The sequence below is a fragment of the Geotrypetes seraphini genome, chromosome 5 (assembly GCF_902459505.1).
Source record: "Geotrypetes seraphini chromosome 5, aGeoSer1.1, whole genome shotgun sequence".
NCBI lineage: Eukaryota > Metazoa > Chordata > Amphibia > Gymnophiona > Dermophiidae > Geotrypetes > Geotrypetes seraphini.
In genome coordinates, this window is record NC_047088.1 from 149,885,844 (window position 1) to 149,900,047 (window position 14,204).

Genomic DNA, 14,204 nt, shown 5'->3' on the forward strand with positions numbered 1-14,204 from the left:
GTAGGGGCAACAACTACTGGGGGATTAAGGAGGTGTCATGGTTTTAATTCCTCCAGTGGACAGCCTTTCTGTAACCTGGGCATTCCTGAAAACAGGTCTAAATAAGGATGTCCTTTTTAGAAATGGGCATTTCTTCCCCTTCAATAATTGCTACTGGACATCCAGATTTCAGGCCCTCCTTAGTGCCACCCAAAACACATCTCCCTTGCTATTTGGATCTCCTGCAGTATTGATGCAGTATTCTGCCTTTGTGAAATCAGGATTTGGACATTTCAAGCATGTGGACACTCATATGCTTCAAAAATGAGTGCCAAAGCTACTATGATATTCTAAGAAAAGAAATTCACACAAGTCATCTCAAATGGAGGAAATTTTATTCCTTCAATTAAACTAGTCACAAGCCACTGTCTAGGTCTAAAACCCATTAAATAAAATAAATAATTAATGCCCGTTCCAATCTTAAAATAGCCAATGAACAAAAGAAAAGACCATAAGTCATTATTGAGATGGCTTGGGGAAATCCACTGTTTATTCCTAGGATAAGCAGCAGAAAATATGTTTTACTCCTTGGGATCTTGTCAGGTCCTATTGACTACTGTTGGCCACTGTTGGAAACAGGATACTGGGCTTGATGGACCTTTGGTCTGTCCCAGTATGGCGACTCTTATGTTCTTATGTCCTTAGTGTGCTGTATGCAGGAACAGGCAGATTCTCTACCATCAGAGCAGGCCAAATCTCATCACCAGTTAGCCAGAAGTGACGGAGAAGACCATCATGAGACTGAGGGTTAAGGCTCTCATGAGACCCCCAGAAGAGACATTTAAGAAAGACATTGTGCTGCTAAACTGGACTTATACTAGATTTATTAACACTGCAGAAAGTATTTCTTTCCATCAGCACAAATAACATGTTTTTGAGAGAATTTCATCTTTGCCCTAGAAGCTGGCTAAAATCTGCTGACTATGACAAGTGTTGAATATTCTATTCTGGGACTTTCCAAGAAATGCTTGGGTCACCAGAGATGCCAAACCACATAACTCCAGGTCAGGATGACATGGCCACAGTAGCATTAACCACAGGTGGAAATAGCTGATAGATCTACAATCAAGCCCAGGAGGGAGGGGGGCCCACTCTCAGTGATTATTGACCTTAGTATTAAGAATGCATTGTCAGGGAAAATAGAGAAGTCATATTTGACACCAAGTGACACCATGCTTCATTATGACTCAATTGCTAGTATGTATACCATCCAAATAAAAATGACAAGTGTCATAATCCAATAGAAACTAAGTATGTAATTAGTAGCCAGGTAGCAGTCTTAACCCTATGCTACTAAACTAGGGTATAAAAGTAGCATACCTGCTGACTTATGTTTTAGGACGGATCTCATATAACAGATGCTGGCACTCTGTATGTTACCATTCATTGGCCTAACTGCTGTACTATATCTCATTTCATGTAAGCTGACTTCTGTTTATTACTAATAAACCTATATTATATACAGCAATTAGGCTTTCAGTGTGAGGTCATTTAAATTACTTTGGAGGGGCTAGCAGTGGCTTCTCCAGAAGGCATAAGAACAGCCTTACTGGGTAAGACCAATGATCTATCAAGCCCAGTAGCCCGTCCTCATGGTAGCCAATCCAAGTCACTAGTACTGGCAAAAACCCAAAGAGTAGCAACATTCCATGCTACCAATCCAGGGCAAGAAGTGACTTCCCCCATATCTTTCTCAATAACAGACTATGGACTTTTCCTTCAGGAAATTGTCCAAACCTTTCTTAAAACCAGCTACGCTATCCGCTCTTACCACAACCTCTGGCAATGCATTCCAGAGCTTAACTATTCTCTGAGTGAAAAAATATTGCCTCCTATTGGTTTTAAAAGTATTTCCCTGTAACTTCATTGGGTGTCCCCTAGTTTTTGTAATTTTTGACGGAGTGAAAAATTGATCCACTTGTACCTGTTTTACTCCACTCAGGATTTTGTAGACTTCAATCATATCTCCCCTCAGCCATCTCTTTTCCAAGCTGAAGAGACTTAACCTTTTTAGTCTTTCCTCATATGAAAGGAGTTCCACCCCTTTATCATTTTGGTTGCTCTTCTTTGAACCTTTTCAAGTGCCACTATATCTTTCTTGAGATAAGGAGACCAGAATTGAACGCAATACTCCAGGTGAGGTCGCACCATGGAAAGATACGACCTCACCTGGAGTATTGCTTACAGAAGGCATACAGAAAATTTCTGGCACAGGGAGCTTATAACTCAGGTTTGCTCCTGCCAGAGGTCATGGCTCAGCAGACTTGGGAGTGGGGAGAGATGGCTGGAGCTACTCCCCGTTTATATTGCTAATGCTGTTAAAACAGTGATTTTCAACCCAGTACTCAGTTGTAGAAGTAAGACTGTAGAAAACACCAAGAACACCATAATATTACTGCCACCATACATTTTAAGGCCTACATTTAAGACCAATTTTCCTCAAAGCAAAGCAATGCAACCTACCCATAATGAATTCGGAGTGTGTCTAACAGGAACTGTATGCCATACTTCTTTCTGAAAAGCTTCCTGCTATCTTTAATAATAGTGGAGATATATTGTATATGACCTGAAAAACAAAAACTTTTTCTCCAATTATGGTAAACAGATTATGACAAACCATAATAGATTTTCTATTTGGGGAAAGGTGAAAGGATAAGACAGCACTCTAGCATTTCTTCTGTAAACAAAAAACACTGAAGTAACAAATAGCAGTTGTAATGCAAGACATTGCCTATTCATTCATTCATTCAATTCACAGTAACAATTCATAGCACACTGACCAGCACTGAGCAGTTATATGCAGGGAAATATTTATAGTATTTGCTAGTTGATTTTTCTGCTTGACTTTAGCCACAGTTATTAATTCTTCATGCAAAAAGTGCATAGTATTTCAAATGAAAAAGAAAGAGATTATATTTTGGTCCTACCTATCTGGAAGGGGAAATCTCCACGGTTCCAGATGCGAAAGTCAAAGAGCAAGTACTGGTACATCTGTTGTAGAAGTTGCACATTTGCCTCTATGGACACCTGCTCTATCAGTAACTGCACAGCCATTAGCACATTTACATCCATTAAATAACTTGGCACCTATAACCCAAATGAGGTTGAAGTCACTATTAAAATGTGATGCGAGTTTCTCTCAATGAAAGGATAATAAACAGTTTTATAAGTTTAAACAAGCTAAACTGGAAAATAAAGGGATAACGGATTAAAAAAAAAAAGCAGTATGCTAGTGCAGACTTTGTAGGTACTTTTACTCATGGGGTTAACATCAATAATCAAAGCAAAGGTTCACAGAGTTTTGCATTACTGCCCCTGAAAAAGACTCTCTCTCTCTCTCTCTGAGACAGTCTTTTTTGCTGCAAACAGTTTTTCCTTCAGAAACACATAGAACTTTGATTATACAAAAACTTTGCATGTTATTCAATACCCTGTCCTCTTCTCAATCTCAATATCACCTCCAAAGTCTGCAGGTAAAAGTACATGCACTGTGGACCACCACGCATAACCACACACATCTGTTAACAACCTAAAGGGCCCATTTCTGTGGGTAAACAATATAGTTACTCACCTGAAGTAGGTGTTCTCCTAGGACAGCAGGCATATATTCTCACATTTGGGTGACGACTTCCATGGAACCAGGTATGGACAGTCAAAAAGTATACAGTCACTTTAAAACTTTAAGACCACCTATACCATGCACATGTTGGTGCCTTCCTGCCTGACGTCAGTTCGCGGGACCATCAGTTCAGTAACAAAGCTAATAAGCCAACTAGAGGAGATGGGAAGGTTGTGAGAATATATGCCTGCTGTCCTTGAATAACACTTGCTACAGGTAACTATGCTTTTTCCGAGGACAAGCAGGTGGTATTATATTCTCACATGTGGGACTACTAAGCTGCTAGGATCATGCCTCTGAGAAGAGGGTTATTGACAACTACCACGAGCCTAGTGAAATGAAAAGTTTGGAGGGAAGCTAGAGAATTAATTTTGTAGAGGTGCCTGACTGAACCAACTGTCTGCCTGGAATGATTCTCCAAACAATAGTGGGATGTGAAGGTATGAATTGAGGACCAGATGACTGCATTACTGATGTCCTCAATGGGAGTGGAACATAGATGAGCTACTGAAGTTGACATTGCTCGAATGTTATGTGCAGTGACACGGCATTCAAGAATCAGCCCAGCCCAAGCATAACAAAAAGAGATAACAGTCCGCTAGCCATGTGGAAATGGTTCTTTTGGTGACAGTTCAAAATGACAAGAACAATTGAGTGGCAGTCTCGTGAGCTTTGGTCCAATCTAAATAATAAGCAAGAGCACATTTACAGTCCAATGAGTGGAGTGCTGCTTCACCAGGGTGAATATGTGGTTTGGGAAAGACGACGGAAATCTGTACCCTGGTTCAGATGAAATTCCGATATGGCTTTTGGGAGAAACTTCAAATGTGTACAAAGAACTATCCTATCATGGTAAAAAGTTGCATAGGGTAGATCTGATACTAACACCTAAAGTTCACTGACCCAGCATGCAGACATAAGAGATATGAGAAAGACTACTTTCCAAGTGAGATGTTTGAGAAATGAAGTCGAGAATGGTTCAAATGGAGGGTTCATCAGAGTGGAAAGGATAACATTAAAGTTCCAAGCAACAGAAGAAGGTTTGAGAGGTGGCTTGGTATGATACATGGATGTACAGATAATGGCTTCATGTTCAGTGATATATGAACAGCACTAACAGCACCGAGATGAACTCTGACTAAAGTAGTTTTGAGACCAGAGGAGGAAAGGTGTAAAAGGCAGTTTAGAACCAATGAGAGAGGGCAAGTGATTGGATCTAGTGAGTGGAGATTATACCAGATTGTGAAGCAAGTCCACTTGAAATGATAACAGCATTGTATAGAAGACTTTCTAGATGCTTCAATGATGGCTGAAAATGACGCAGAATGCGCAAAAGCATCTACTCAGTGGGAGAGATACCATACTGTGAGTACTAATGAGCTTAGTTTGGGATGAAGCAGAGAACCCTCATTTTGGGTCAGCAGTGTTGGAAAGATCTAAAGTATGATGGGATCCTGTACATTGAGATGTAGGAGGAGAGGGAACCACAGTTGATTTGGCCACCAAGGTGCTATGAGAATCATGGTGGCCTGCTCTTGGTGAAGTTTGAACAGAGTCTTCCTGACTAGAGGAATTGGGAGGGAAAGCATAGGCAAAGAAGAAGGCATCTGACCTCCAGATGATTGGGAGTGTAAAATCTGGAACAGAAGAGTGGAAGTTTGTAGTTATAGGGGGAAGCAAAGAGGTCTATTTCCAGGGTTCTCCAATCCGAGAATATCTGTCATAAGATGGTTGAGTTGAGTAACTACTCGTGAAGTTGAAGGAGTCTCCTTAAGTTGTATGCTAGGATGTTTTGTTTTCCTACTAAACTGCCTTGAGGAATATGTTGCGAGGAATAGTCCAGAACCAAATTCTGATCACTTCTTGGCAAAGTGAGTGAGACCCTGAGCCCTCCTTCTTTGTTCACAAAAAACATGGTGACTTGGTTGTCTGTTTGAATGAGGACTATTTGATTGAGGAGGTACTCCTGGAATGTTTATATGGAATGTGGATTGCTCAAAACTCTAGGAGATTCATATAGAAAGTATTCTCATGAGGAGTCCAGCTGCCTTGAGTATGATGGTCATCAAGGTGGGCTTCCCAACTGAGCATGGAAGCATCCATTATTAATATTTTTTTATGTGGTCGAGTTTGGAAAAGAAGGCCCCTGGAAAAACTAGACGGTAGCTGCCACCACTGAAGGGACCGATAAAGGTCTGAGGTCACATGAATCTTTTGGGAAAGTGTCATTGTGACTTGAGACCATCGAGTTGAGAGGGTCCACTGAGGTTCCCTGGAATGTAGACATGCAAATGGAGTCACATGAACTATAGATCATGTGTCCTAGGAGATGCAACAATTGATGTGTAGTGATGCATTGAAGAGAGGAGACTTGTTGTCAGATGTGAATCAAGAGTGTCAAGTCTCTGTTGCAATAGAAAGGCTCAAGTTTGAGTTGTATCTAGGAGAGCTCCAATGAATTCTAGTGTTTGAGTAGATTGAAGTTCCAATAGACGAACTGTGGAACTAATGGCCTTGTGAGCTTGTTGCAATGATGATGTTGGATTTGATTTTTGTACAAGATCAGCACTCTTTTCCTATCCATCTTGAGCCAATTGCAGTAGACATTCCGTGGACTGATCATAAGCTTGTTTCATTCACAATTTCTTGCAATACTTTGTGGTATGTACTGCGAACACCAGTTGTGAAGTACAGGTGACCGACATATGAGATTAATTATTTAAAGCATTCTTGGATTCCAAAATTAGATGTAAAGTCTGAGGTTAGTTTGTTGGAGATGGTAGAACAGCAGCATGATTCCTTGATGGTGACATTGGAAGAATTAGCACCACTTCAGATAGTTTAGAGTAATGGACGGTCTGTGGAGATTAGAGCGAAGATGGAGGAAATGTCCTGACTCGTCTACTAAACATTCATAAATGGTAGCTTTAGCGGGCTTTAAGGAAATGGTGTTTTCTTTGAAAAAGCAATATTATGATCAACAGATTGCTATGGCCCTTTCTGGGATCAGGGAGTTGTTCTCAATTGTGAATGGATTGATTTCACCTAGGACTAGTAAGGATAAGCTTCCAACCTGTGAGCAGTTTGCAAGTTATTTCTTAACTAAGATACCTATACCAGGCAATTCTTCGTTACTTCAGGAGGAATGTATTAGTACAGAGAATGCAGGTATACGGAATGATTTTCACCGATTACTACAGCAAATGTGATGCAAGCCATTGAGTCAGTAAAGGCCTCTAATTATGTATTGAATGCATGTTCCACTAGTGTATTGAAGGCTTTAAAAAATGATACAGTGTCTTCTCTTGAAGCCATTGTTTCCCACTCTTTAGCAACGGGGCAGGTTCCAAATCAGTTAAAACGAGCTTTTGTACGACCTACTCTTAAATGTGTGGTCTTCGTGATAATAAGTATGGGGACAGACTTAAGATCTCAATCTATATACTTTGGAGGAAAGGCGGGAGAGGAGAGATATGATAGAGAACTTACGTAATATAAATGTGCATGAATTGAGTCTCTTTCATTTGAAAGGAAACTCTGCAAGGAGAGGGCATAGGATGAAGAGGTGATAGGCTTCGGAGTAATCTGGGAAATATTTTTTTACGGAAAGGGTGGTACCTTGGACTTGGTCCTAAATGGCATTACGGGACCGACAAAAGAAGTAGAAGTCACGGTCCCGCTGGGGACGAGCGATCACAACATGATCAACTTTAAGCTTGACATCGGGAAAGTGAAAAATACCAAAACCTTAACCACGACCTTAAACTTCAAGAAGGGAAGATACAATAGCATGAGAGCCATGATGAAACAACAGCTCAAGAAAAAGATGGACAAAGTTAAAACGGTAGATCAGGCATGGTCCCTACTGAAAAATACTATAATGGAAGCACAAAATCTCTACATTCCGCAGATTTCCAAAGAAAGGGAAACTAAAGGCAAAGGAGAACCGGCATGGCTTACTAGAGAGGTGAAGGAAGCCATAAAAGAAAAGAAGGATTCTTTTAAAAAATGGAAACGCACGAAAACAACCGAAGCATGGAACAAACACAAAGATGATCAGAAGAAATGTCACAAGGCGGTGAGGGATGCCAAAAAGGACTAAGAGGAGAAAATAGTGCAAGAGGCCAAAAATTTCAAGCCCTGCTTTAAATACGTAAAAGGGAAAAAACCCCGCAAAAGAGGCGGTGGGAACGCTGAAGACCAGGGAAGAAAAGGGTACATCAAGAAAGACAAATTGCAGACAGATTAAATTCCTTCTTCGCGTCTGTCTTTACGAAGTAGGACACTGTAACAATACCAGAAACAGTGAAAGTGTTCAAAGGAGTAATAGAGGACAGCCTCACCACAGTAGAAGTGGACTTGGACAAGATATACTACCAAATCGACAAACTTAAAAGTGACAAATCCCCTGGACCAGATGGAATTCATCTGAGAGTCTTAAAAGAACTGATGGATGAAATCGGAGAACTATTGCAAAAACTTGCCAACCTGTCAATTAGAACTGGACAGATACCGTATGACTGGAAGAACGTCGCGCCAATTTTCAAAAAAGGATCAAGAGGAGAACTGGGCAACTACAGACCTGTGAGTCTTACGTCTGTTCCTGGAAAGATGGTCGAAGCACTGATTAAAGATAGCATAGTCCGGCACTTGGATACACACGACCTGATGAGAGCCAGTCAACATGGCTTCAGGAAAGGGAAATCATGTTTGACGAATTTACTTCAATTTTTTGAGACAGTGAACAAACATATTGATAGTGGAGAACTGGTGGACATAATATACTTGGACTTCCAGAAAGCATTCGACAAGGTTCCACATGAAAGACTTCTCAGGAAACTACAAAGCCATGGAATAGAGAGAAACATACTAAGATGGATAGGCAAATGGCTGGAAAACAGAAAGCAGAGAGTGGGCATAAATGGGAAGTTCTCAGACTGGGAGAAAGTGACTAGTGGTGTACCCCAGGGCTTGGTACTTGGGCCCATCTTATTTAATATTTTCATAAATGACCTAGAAGAAAGAACATCCAGTGAGATCATCAAGTTTACAGACGACACAAAGCTATGCCGGGCAATCAGATCGCAGAAGGATAGCAAAGAACTCCAGAGAGTGACTTGTGTCAGTTAGAGAAATGGGCTGAGAAATGGCAGATGAAATTTAATGTGGAAAAGTGCAAAGTAATGCATTTAGGCAGAAAGAACAAGGAACACGAGTATAGAATGTCAGGTGCAACTCTGGGTAAGAGTGAACAAGAAAAGGACCTGGCACAATGCACGGCAGCGGTAAAGAAAGCAAATAAAATGTTAGGCACGATAAATAAGGGAATCATGAGTAGATCAGAGAGGGTTATAATGGCACTTTATAGAGCAATGGTCAGACCACACTTGGAATACTGTGTCCAACATTGGTCTCCCAACCTAAAGAAGGATATAAAACTGCTGGAAAGGGTGCACAGACGAGCAACGAAGCTAGTAAAAGGTATGGAGAACTTGGAATACGAGGAACGACTTAGGAGACTGGGATTGTTCTCCATTGGGAAGAGGAGACTGAGAGAGGATATGATCGAGACTTTCAAAATACTGAAAGGAATCAACAAAATAGAGCGTTATTTACAATGTCCAATGTGACACGGACAAAAGGACATGGATTGAAGCTGAGAGGGGATAAGTCCAGGACAAGTATCAGGACAAGTATCCAACGAGTGGTGGACACCTGAAATGCTCTCCCAGAGGAGGTTATTGCGGAATCCACTGTTCTAGGATTTAAAAGCAAACTAGATGCACATCTCCTTAAGAGAGGCATAGAGGGATATGGGTGATTAAAATTACGCCAGGCTGGGCCTCTGAGTGTGCAGATCGCCGGACTTGATGGACCGAAGGTCTGATCCGGAGAGGGCTGTTCTTATGTTCTTAGATGTATGGAACAGTCTCCCGGAAGAGGTGGTGGAAGCAGAGACTGTGTCTTAATTCAAGAGGGCCTGGGATAGGCACGTGGGATTTCTCAGAGAGAGAAAGAGATAATGGTTACTGTGGATGGGCAGACTACATGGGCCATTTGGCCTTTATCTGCATTCATGTTTCTATGTTTAGATGTCTCTAAAGTGGAACATTTTCACCCCATCTTGAATTTGATGTTTATGGCTAAAGTTCTGGAGAAGGTAGTGCTTTTGCAGTTAGAGGATTTTGTTACATCTCATGGTTGTTTGGATGATTTTCAGTTTGGGTTCCAGAAGGATCACAACACTGAGTTGCTTTTGTTATCACTTTGTGAAAAAATTTGGAAACGTTTTGACAAAGGGAAATGTTTCTTGTTAGTATCTCTTTATGTATCTGTCACATTCGATACAGTCAACCATTCAATAGTTTTGCAGCGTTTGTGGACGATGTCTGGAACTGTGCTTAAATGGTGTACTTCTTTTCTTGCAAGTAGGAGATTTTATGTGTTGGATGAGTGTGTGTGCAATCCGAGTTTTACACCTTGACCTGTGGAGTGCCACAAGACTCAGCCTTGCCAGCACTATTGTTTAATCTGTTTATGGCATCAATTAGAAGCATATTTCTGCATTTAGGAGTTCAGTACAGGTTATTTGCGGATGGTCTGCAGTTTTTATTTGAAATACCTGACAATCTTTTTCAGGGTTTTCAAGTGTTGTCTTCTTATCTGGATGTTATTGTTGCTTGGATGTCGAAGAAAGGGCTTCGAATAAATATAGCAAAAATTAAAATCTTGTGGATATCATCTGATGGAATACTTGATACTCCAGTGAATTTTACCTATGATGGAGTCACAATTTCACTTCAACAGGAAGCCAAAAGCTTGGGGGTTCTGTTGGATTCCTCTTTATCTTTTCAGGGACATATTGCTTCAGGAGTCAGGACAGTCTTTTTTAAGATCAGCCTGGTACTGAGATTGCATAAATTACTTTCTCCAGAAAATGTAGTGTTTAGTGCTGCCCCGCTTGGATTATTGTAATGCACTTTTTTGTGGCTTGCCCAAAAAAGCATTGCTTGCATTGTAGATTGCACAAAATGCATCAGCAAGGATAATTGGTGGTATTACTCGCACTGAGCATATAACGCCACTGTTGGTTAAGCTGCATTGGCTTCCAGTGTTAAGGAAAGTTAAATTTAAAATCTTAAGTGTTGGTATTTAAAGCTTTCCAAGACATGTTGCCAAAGGTCCTGAGCTCTTTGATTAGATCATATGTTCCATTTCGTTCTTTGCAATCCATGTCTCAGCATCTTTTGGAAGTTCCAACTTTGCAGACTATTACAAAAGCTACAATCCGTTCTAGGCTATTTAGTATCATGGCCCATGGCTGTGGAATGCACTTCCATATGCAATACATCAGATCCCTCCATTTTTCTCCTTTCAAAAAGCCTTGAAGGATTACTTTTTCCAGGAAGCTTTCATTAACTTATGAAAGGGAAAAGTGTACAACAAAAGTGCATTGATGGTGTCCATTGCAATTTTAATGTATGATTGTTTGTTTTATTTTATTTGTATAGATCTTTGTGATTTGTGGAATATAAATGTTTTAAAATAAAAATAAATAAATAAGGCCTTGATTAACTAGTCATCCAGGCAAGGGAACACATGATACCCGAATGACTGAAGGGCTGCAGCTACTACCACCAAGCATTTTGTGAATACTCTTGGTGCTGACGTCAGTCCAAATGGTAGCACTTTGTACTGTAAGTGGTGTGTTCCCACTCGAAAGCGATGAAATTTCCTGTGGGCAGGTAAGATGGAAATATAGGTGTACACATCCTTTTAAGTCTAGAGAGTAGAGTCAGTCATCCTGTTCTAACAGTGGTAACAGGGTTCCCAGAGAGACCATGTGAAACTTCTCCTTCACTAAGTATTTGTTGAGAGCACAAAGGTACAGAATTGGAAGGAGACCTCCGGTCTTTTTCGGTATCAGGAAATACTTGGAGTAGAAACCTCGGAAATGACACAGTGACAGAATTTGTCACTGTGCCCATAGAAAACCGCAGTAAACTATCCCATGTCATTTTTTAGTGTCTTTCTCAACCTCAGTCCTTCTACAACAGCATTCTTCAATGCAAGGCTTGAGGGTTAGTGGTTGTGCCAATTCATACTCTGGTTCTTCCTTCTCTCCTTAAAGAATTAAATGTGGATGGTTTCCTGCAGTTATCCGTGTCATTCTGTACCAGCCCTTCTCCTGCAGAGGAATTTGTTCTATGGAATTTAGCTGGGGGGAGGGCTGAGAGCTCTTGGTGAAGAAGGACCTTTTGAAGAGAGTTGAAAAGAGTCTCTTTTGGAGGATGATTCAGAGGTTTTTGCTGTAAACAAACACATAGCCCTAACTCACCATTTGGAGGACACAATGATCTGTTGTTCGATGGTAAAAGTGATGGAGCTAACCTCCTATGGGTACAGTCTGAGGTAGAGATAGAGATACATTTGCAATTTCTCTATTAGGGAGTCAAAACGACTGCTGTTATTTGGATTGAGGCTAAGATTGAGTCTTCTGCTGCCTTTGCTGCCTCTGATTTCTTGAGTGGATGTAGAAGGTAGATATAGAAGCATTATACTGTAATCTCGTGAACTGAATGTATGTATGCTTGAAAGAAGATTTATCTGAATGTTGAATTTGAAATGATTATCATCCATGATTTATCTTGCATGTTCTTTAACTTTTTAGAAAATAAAGTCTGGCACTTCTGAAAACTGCACAATACAGCTACAGCACTTTAAGTTGTGACTGAATTTCACGTTAGTGATACTAGTAAAAGAAAGGGAAAAAATGACCAGAGGAAAGTTTTTATGCCAATTACTAGAAAAGGGAGTTTAGAGAAATCTGCCAATTTTTCTGAATGGCTCCTGTTTAAAACTGAAGCTTTTCCTACCCTCTAGCCATTTTCTGCTGGGAGCTTGATTAGTATTTATTAGTAGGTTTGCTCAATGTGAGCTACTTTTGATAATTGATTATATCCTACTACCCTATTAATTTATATTACCAAATGCCAATTTACTATCTCCTAGACCTTTTTGATCAAATGCTCATTGAGGATTATCAAAACCACCACTTGAGGGGCAGAAGGGGTAATAATTTGCTGGGTTATTTGAGGTATAATAGTAGCTGGACCCTGGAAGGATGTTGAGAAGGATGAGCAAACTTGTCTGTGGGAATATTTTGCAGGACAAATGGCTACTGCTTGGATCTCCTTGCTCCTGGCATCATTCACCAATAAGGGTCAATGCTGATGCTTCCTTGTAGTCACTCAAGTTTTCTTCACACACATCAGATAAGACTTCAACAATGAGTGATTCCAATGGCCTCTTGAAGGGAACTGATCCCTCCATGATGTCATAGAATTACCAGTGTCCAATTCATTTACAGGCACTTTGAAAGTTTTATATCTGATGGACTTAAGCTGCACCTGATTGAACCAAACAGTTTTTGCTTCTACTCAACTCCCACTAATTACAAAAATCATTAGGTGTCATTTTCTGCCATGTGGAGCGGCTAGATATTATGTTCAATCCCAAGGCGTACATACCAGCTGTAATTCTGAGTTTCAGTGACTGATATTGACCTCACACATCACCTGAACTTCTTGAAGTCACTGAACTTTGGTTTCTAGAACATCAGCTGAAAAATAATTACTATGAAATCAAACAACTTAACACTGAAAATTAGATGTCTTTTGTTGCTCAATAAAGCAATGACTATACAAATTTGTATCTGTACTAAAAATCAAAGGACAATTAAAAAATAAATTAAAATAAAAAACAAAACAAACCTTTTGAAGATGGATAAAGAGTAAAACCCAAAGTAGCTTAATGTGAAATTCAGACTACATATATATCAAAATTTTATTCATTTGTAGCTGTGGAAAACCACAATCCTTGGGGACTACAGAAGAAAGAGAACTAAAGTGGCCCCCATGCAATTTCACAAGTGTATGAGGACTTGCATATGTACAGCTCACTACTCAAAAAAAATTCTGACACCTTGAAGAGCTTTGTTTACATTTCTCTCCTCTGGGTTCCATCATATGAAGTCACCCACTTGTGAGGACTATGCATCCTACTTTTTACTTGAAGAAATAAATATAACAATTGAATGAAGAATTCATTCAGGTTTCCACTCACCTTCTGTAACAAGGCTCCAAGGGTGGCAATGCCATAGGAGTGAATGAGGTTTTCCTGGTTAATAGGATACCTTTGAATGAAGTGTTTAACCATCAAAATGAAAGTAGCTACAATATTCTTCTCCAGGCGAGCCTCTATAATAACAAAGCATATACTTTGTTTTAAACCTTTTACTCTTATAAAATGCATCAAAGGATTAACTTCAAAAGGTGACAAATTGAAAGCTATATACTATAGAATGAACAAAGGCCTCTCTACTTCAGCCTTCACAGTGTTCAATAACCCATTTTGATTCTACATTAGTGCTCAGATTGTCGAACTATATATTAGAGGTCTGCAGGGGAACGGGGATCCCCCCAGGTCTACAGGACTCCCAAGGGGATCCTCCCAAGTCTAAGGGACTCCCACAGGGGTGGACACT

At 40.2% G+C, this 14,204-nt stretch overlaps 1 protein-coding gene across 3 annotated transcripts in view; it reads right to left on the bottom strand.

The window, feature by feature from the left end:
• NBEAL1 (neurobeachin like 1) overlaps window positions 1-14,204 on the bottom strand; it is a 400,332-nt gene that overhangs the window by 214,327 nt on the left and 171,801 nt on the right. For all 3 annotated transcript variants that reach the window (XM_033945971.1, XM_033945972.1, XM_033945970.1), the window contains 3 exons: window positions 13,784-13,917; window positions 2,967-3,126; window positions 2,503-2,605 (listed from right to left, as the gene is read on the bottom strand). In XM_033945971.1, the coding sequence (XP_033801862.1) occupies window positions 2,503-2,605; window positions 2,967-3,126; window positions 13,784-13,917 (397 nt within the window). The remainder of the gene's footprint in view (window positions 1-2,502; window positions 2,606-2,966; window positions 3,127-13,783; window positions 13,918-14,204) is intronic.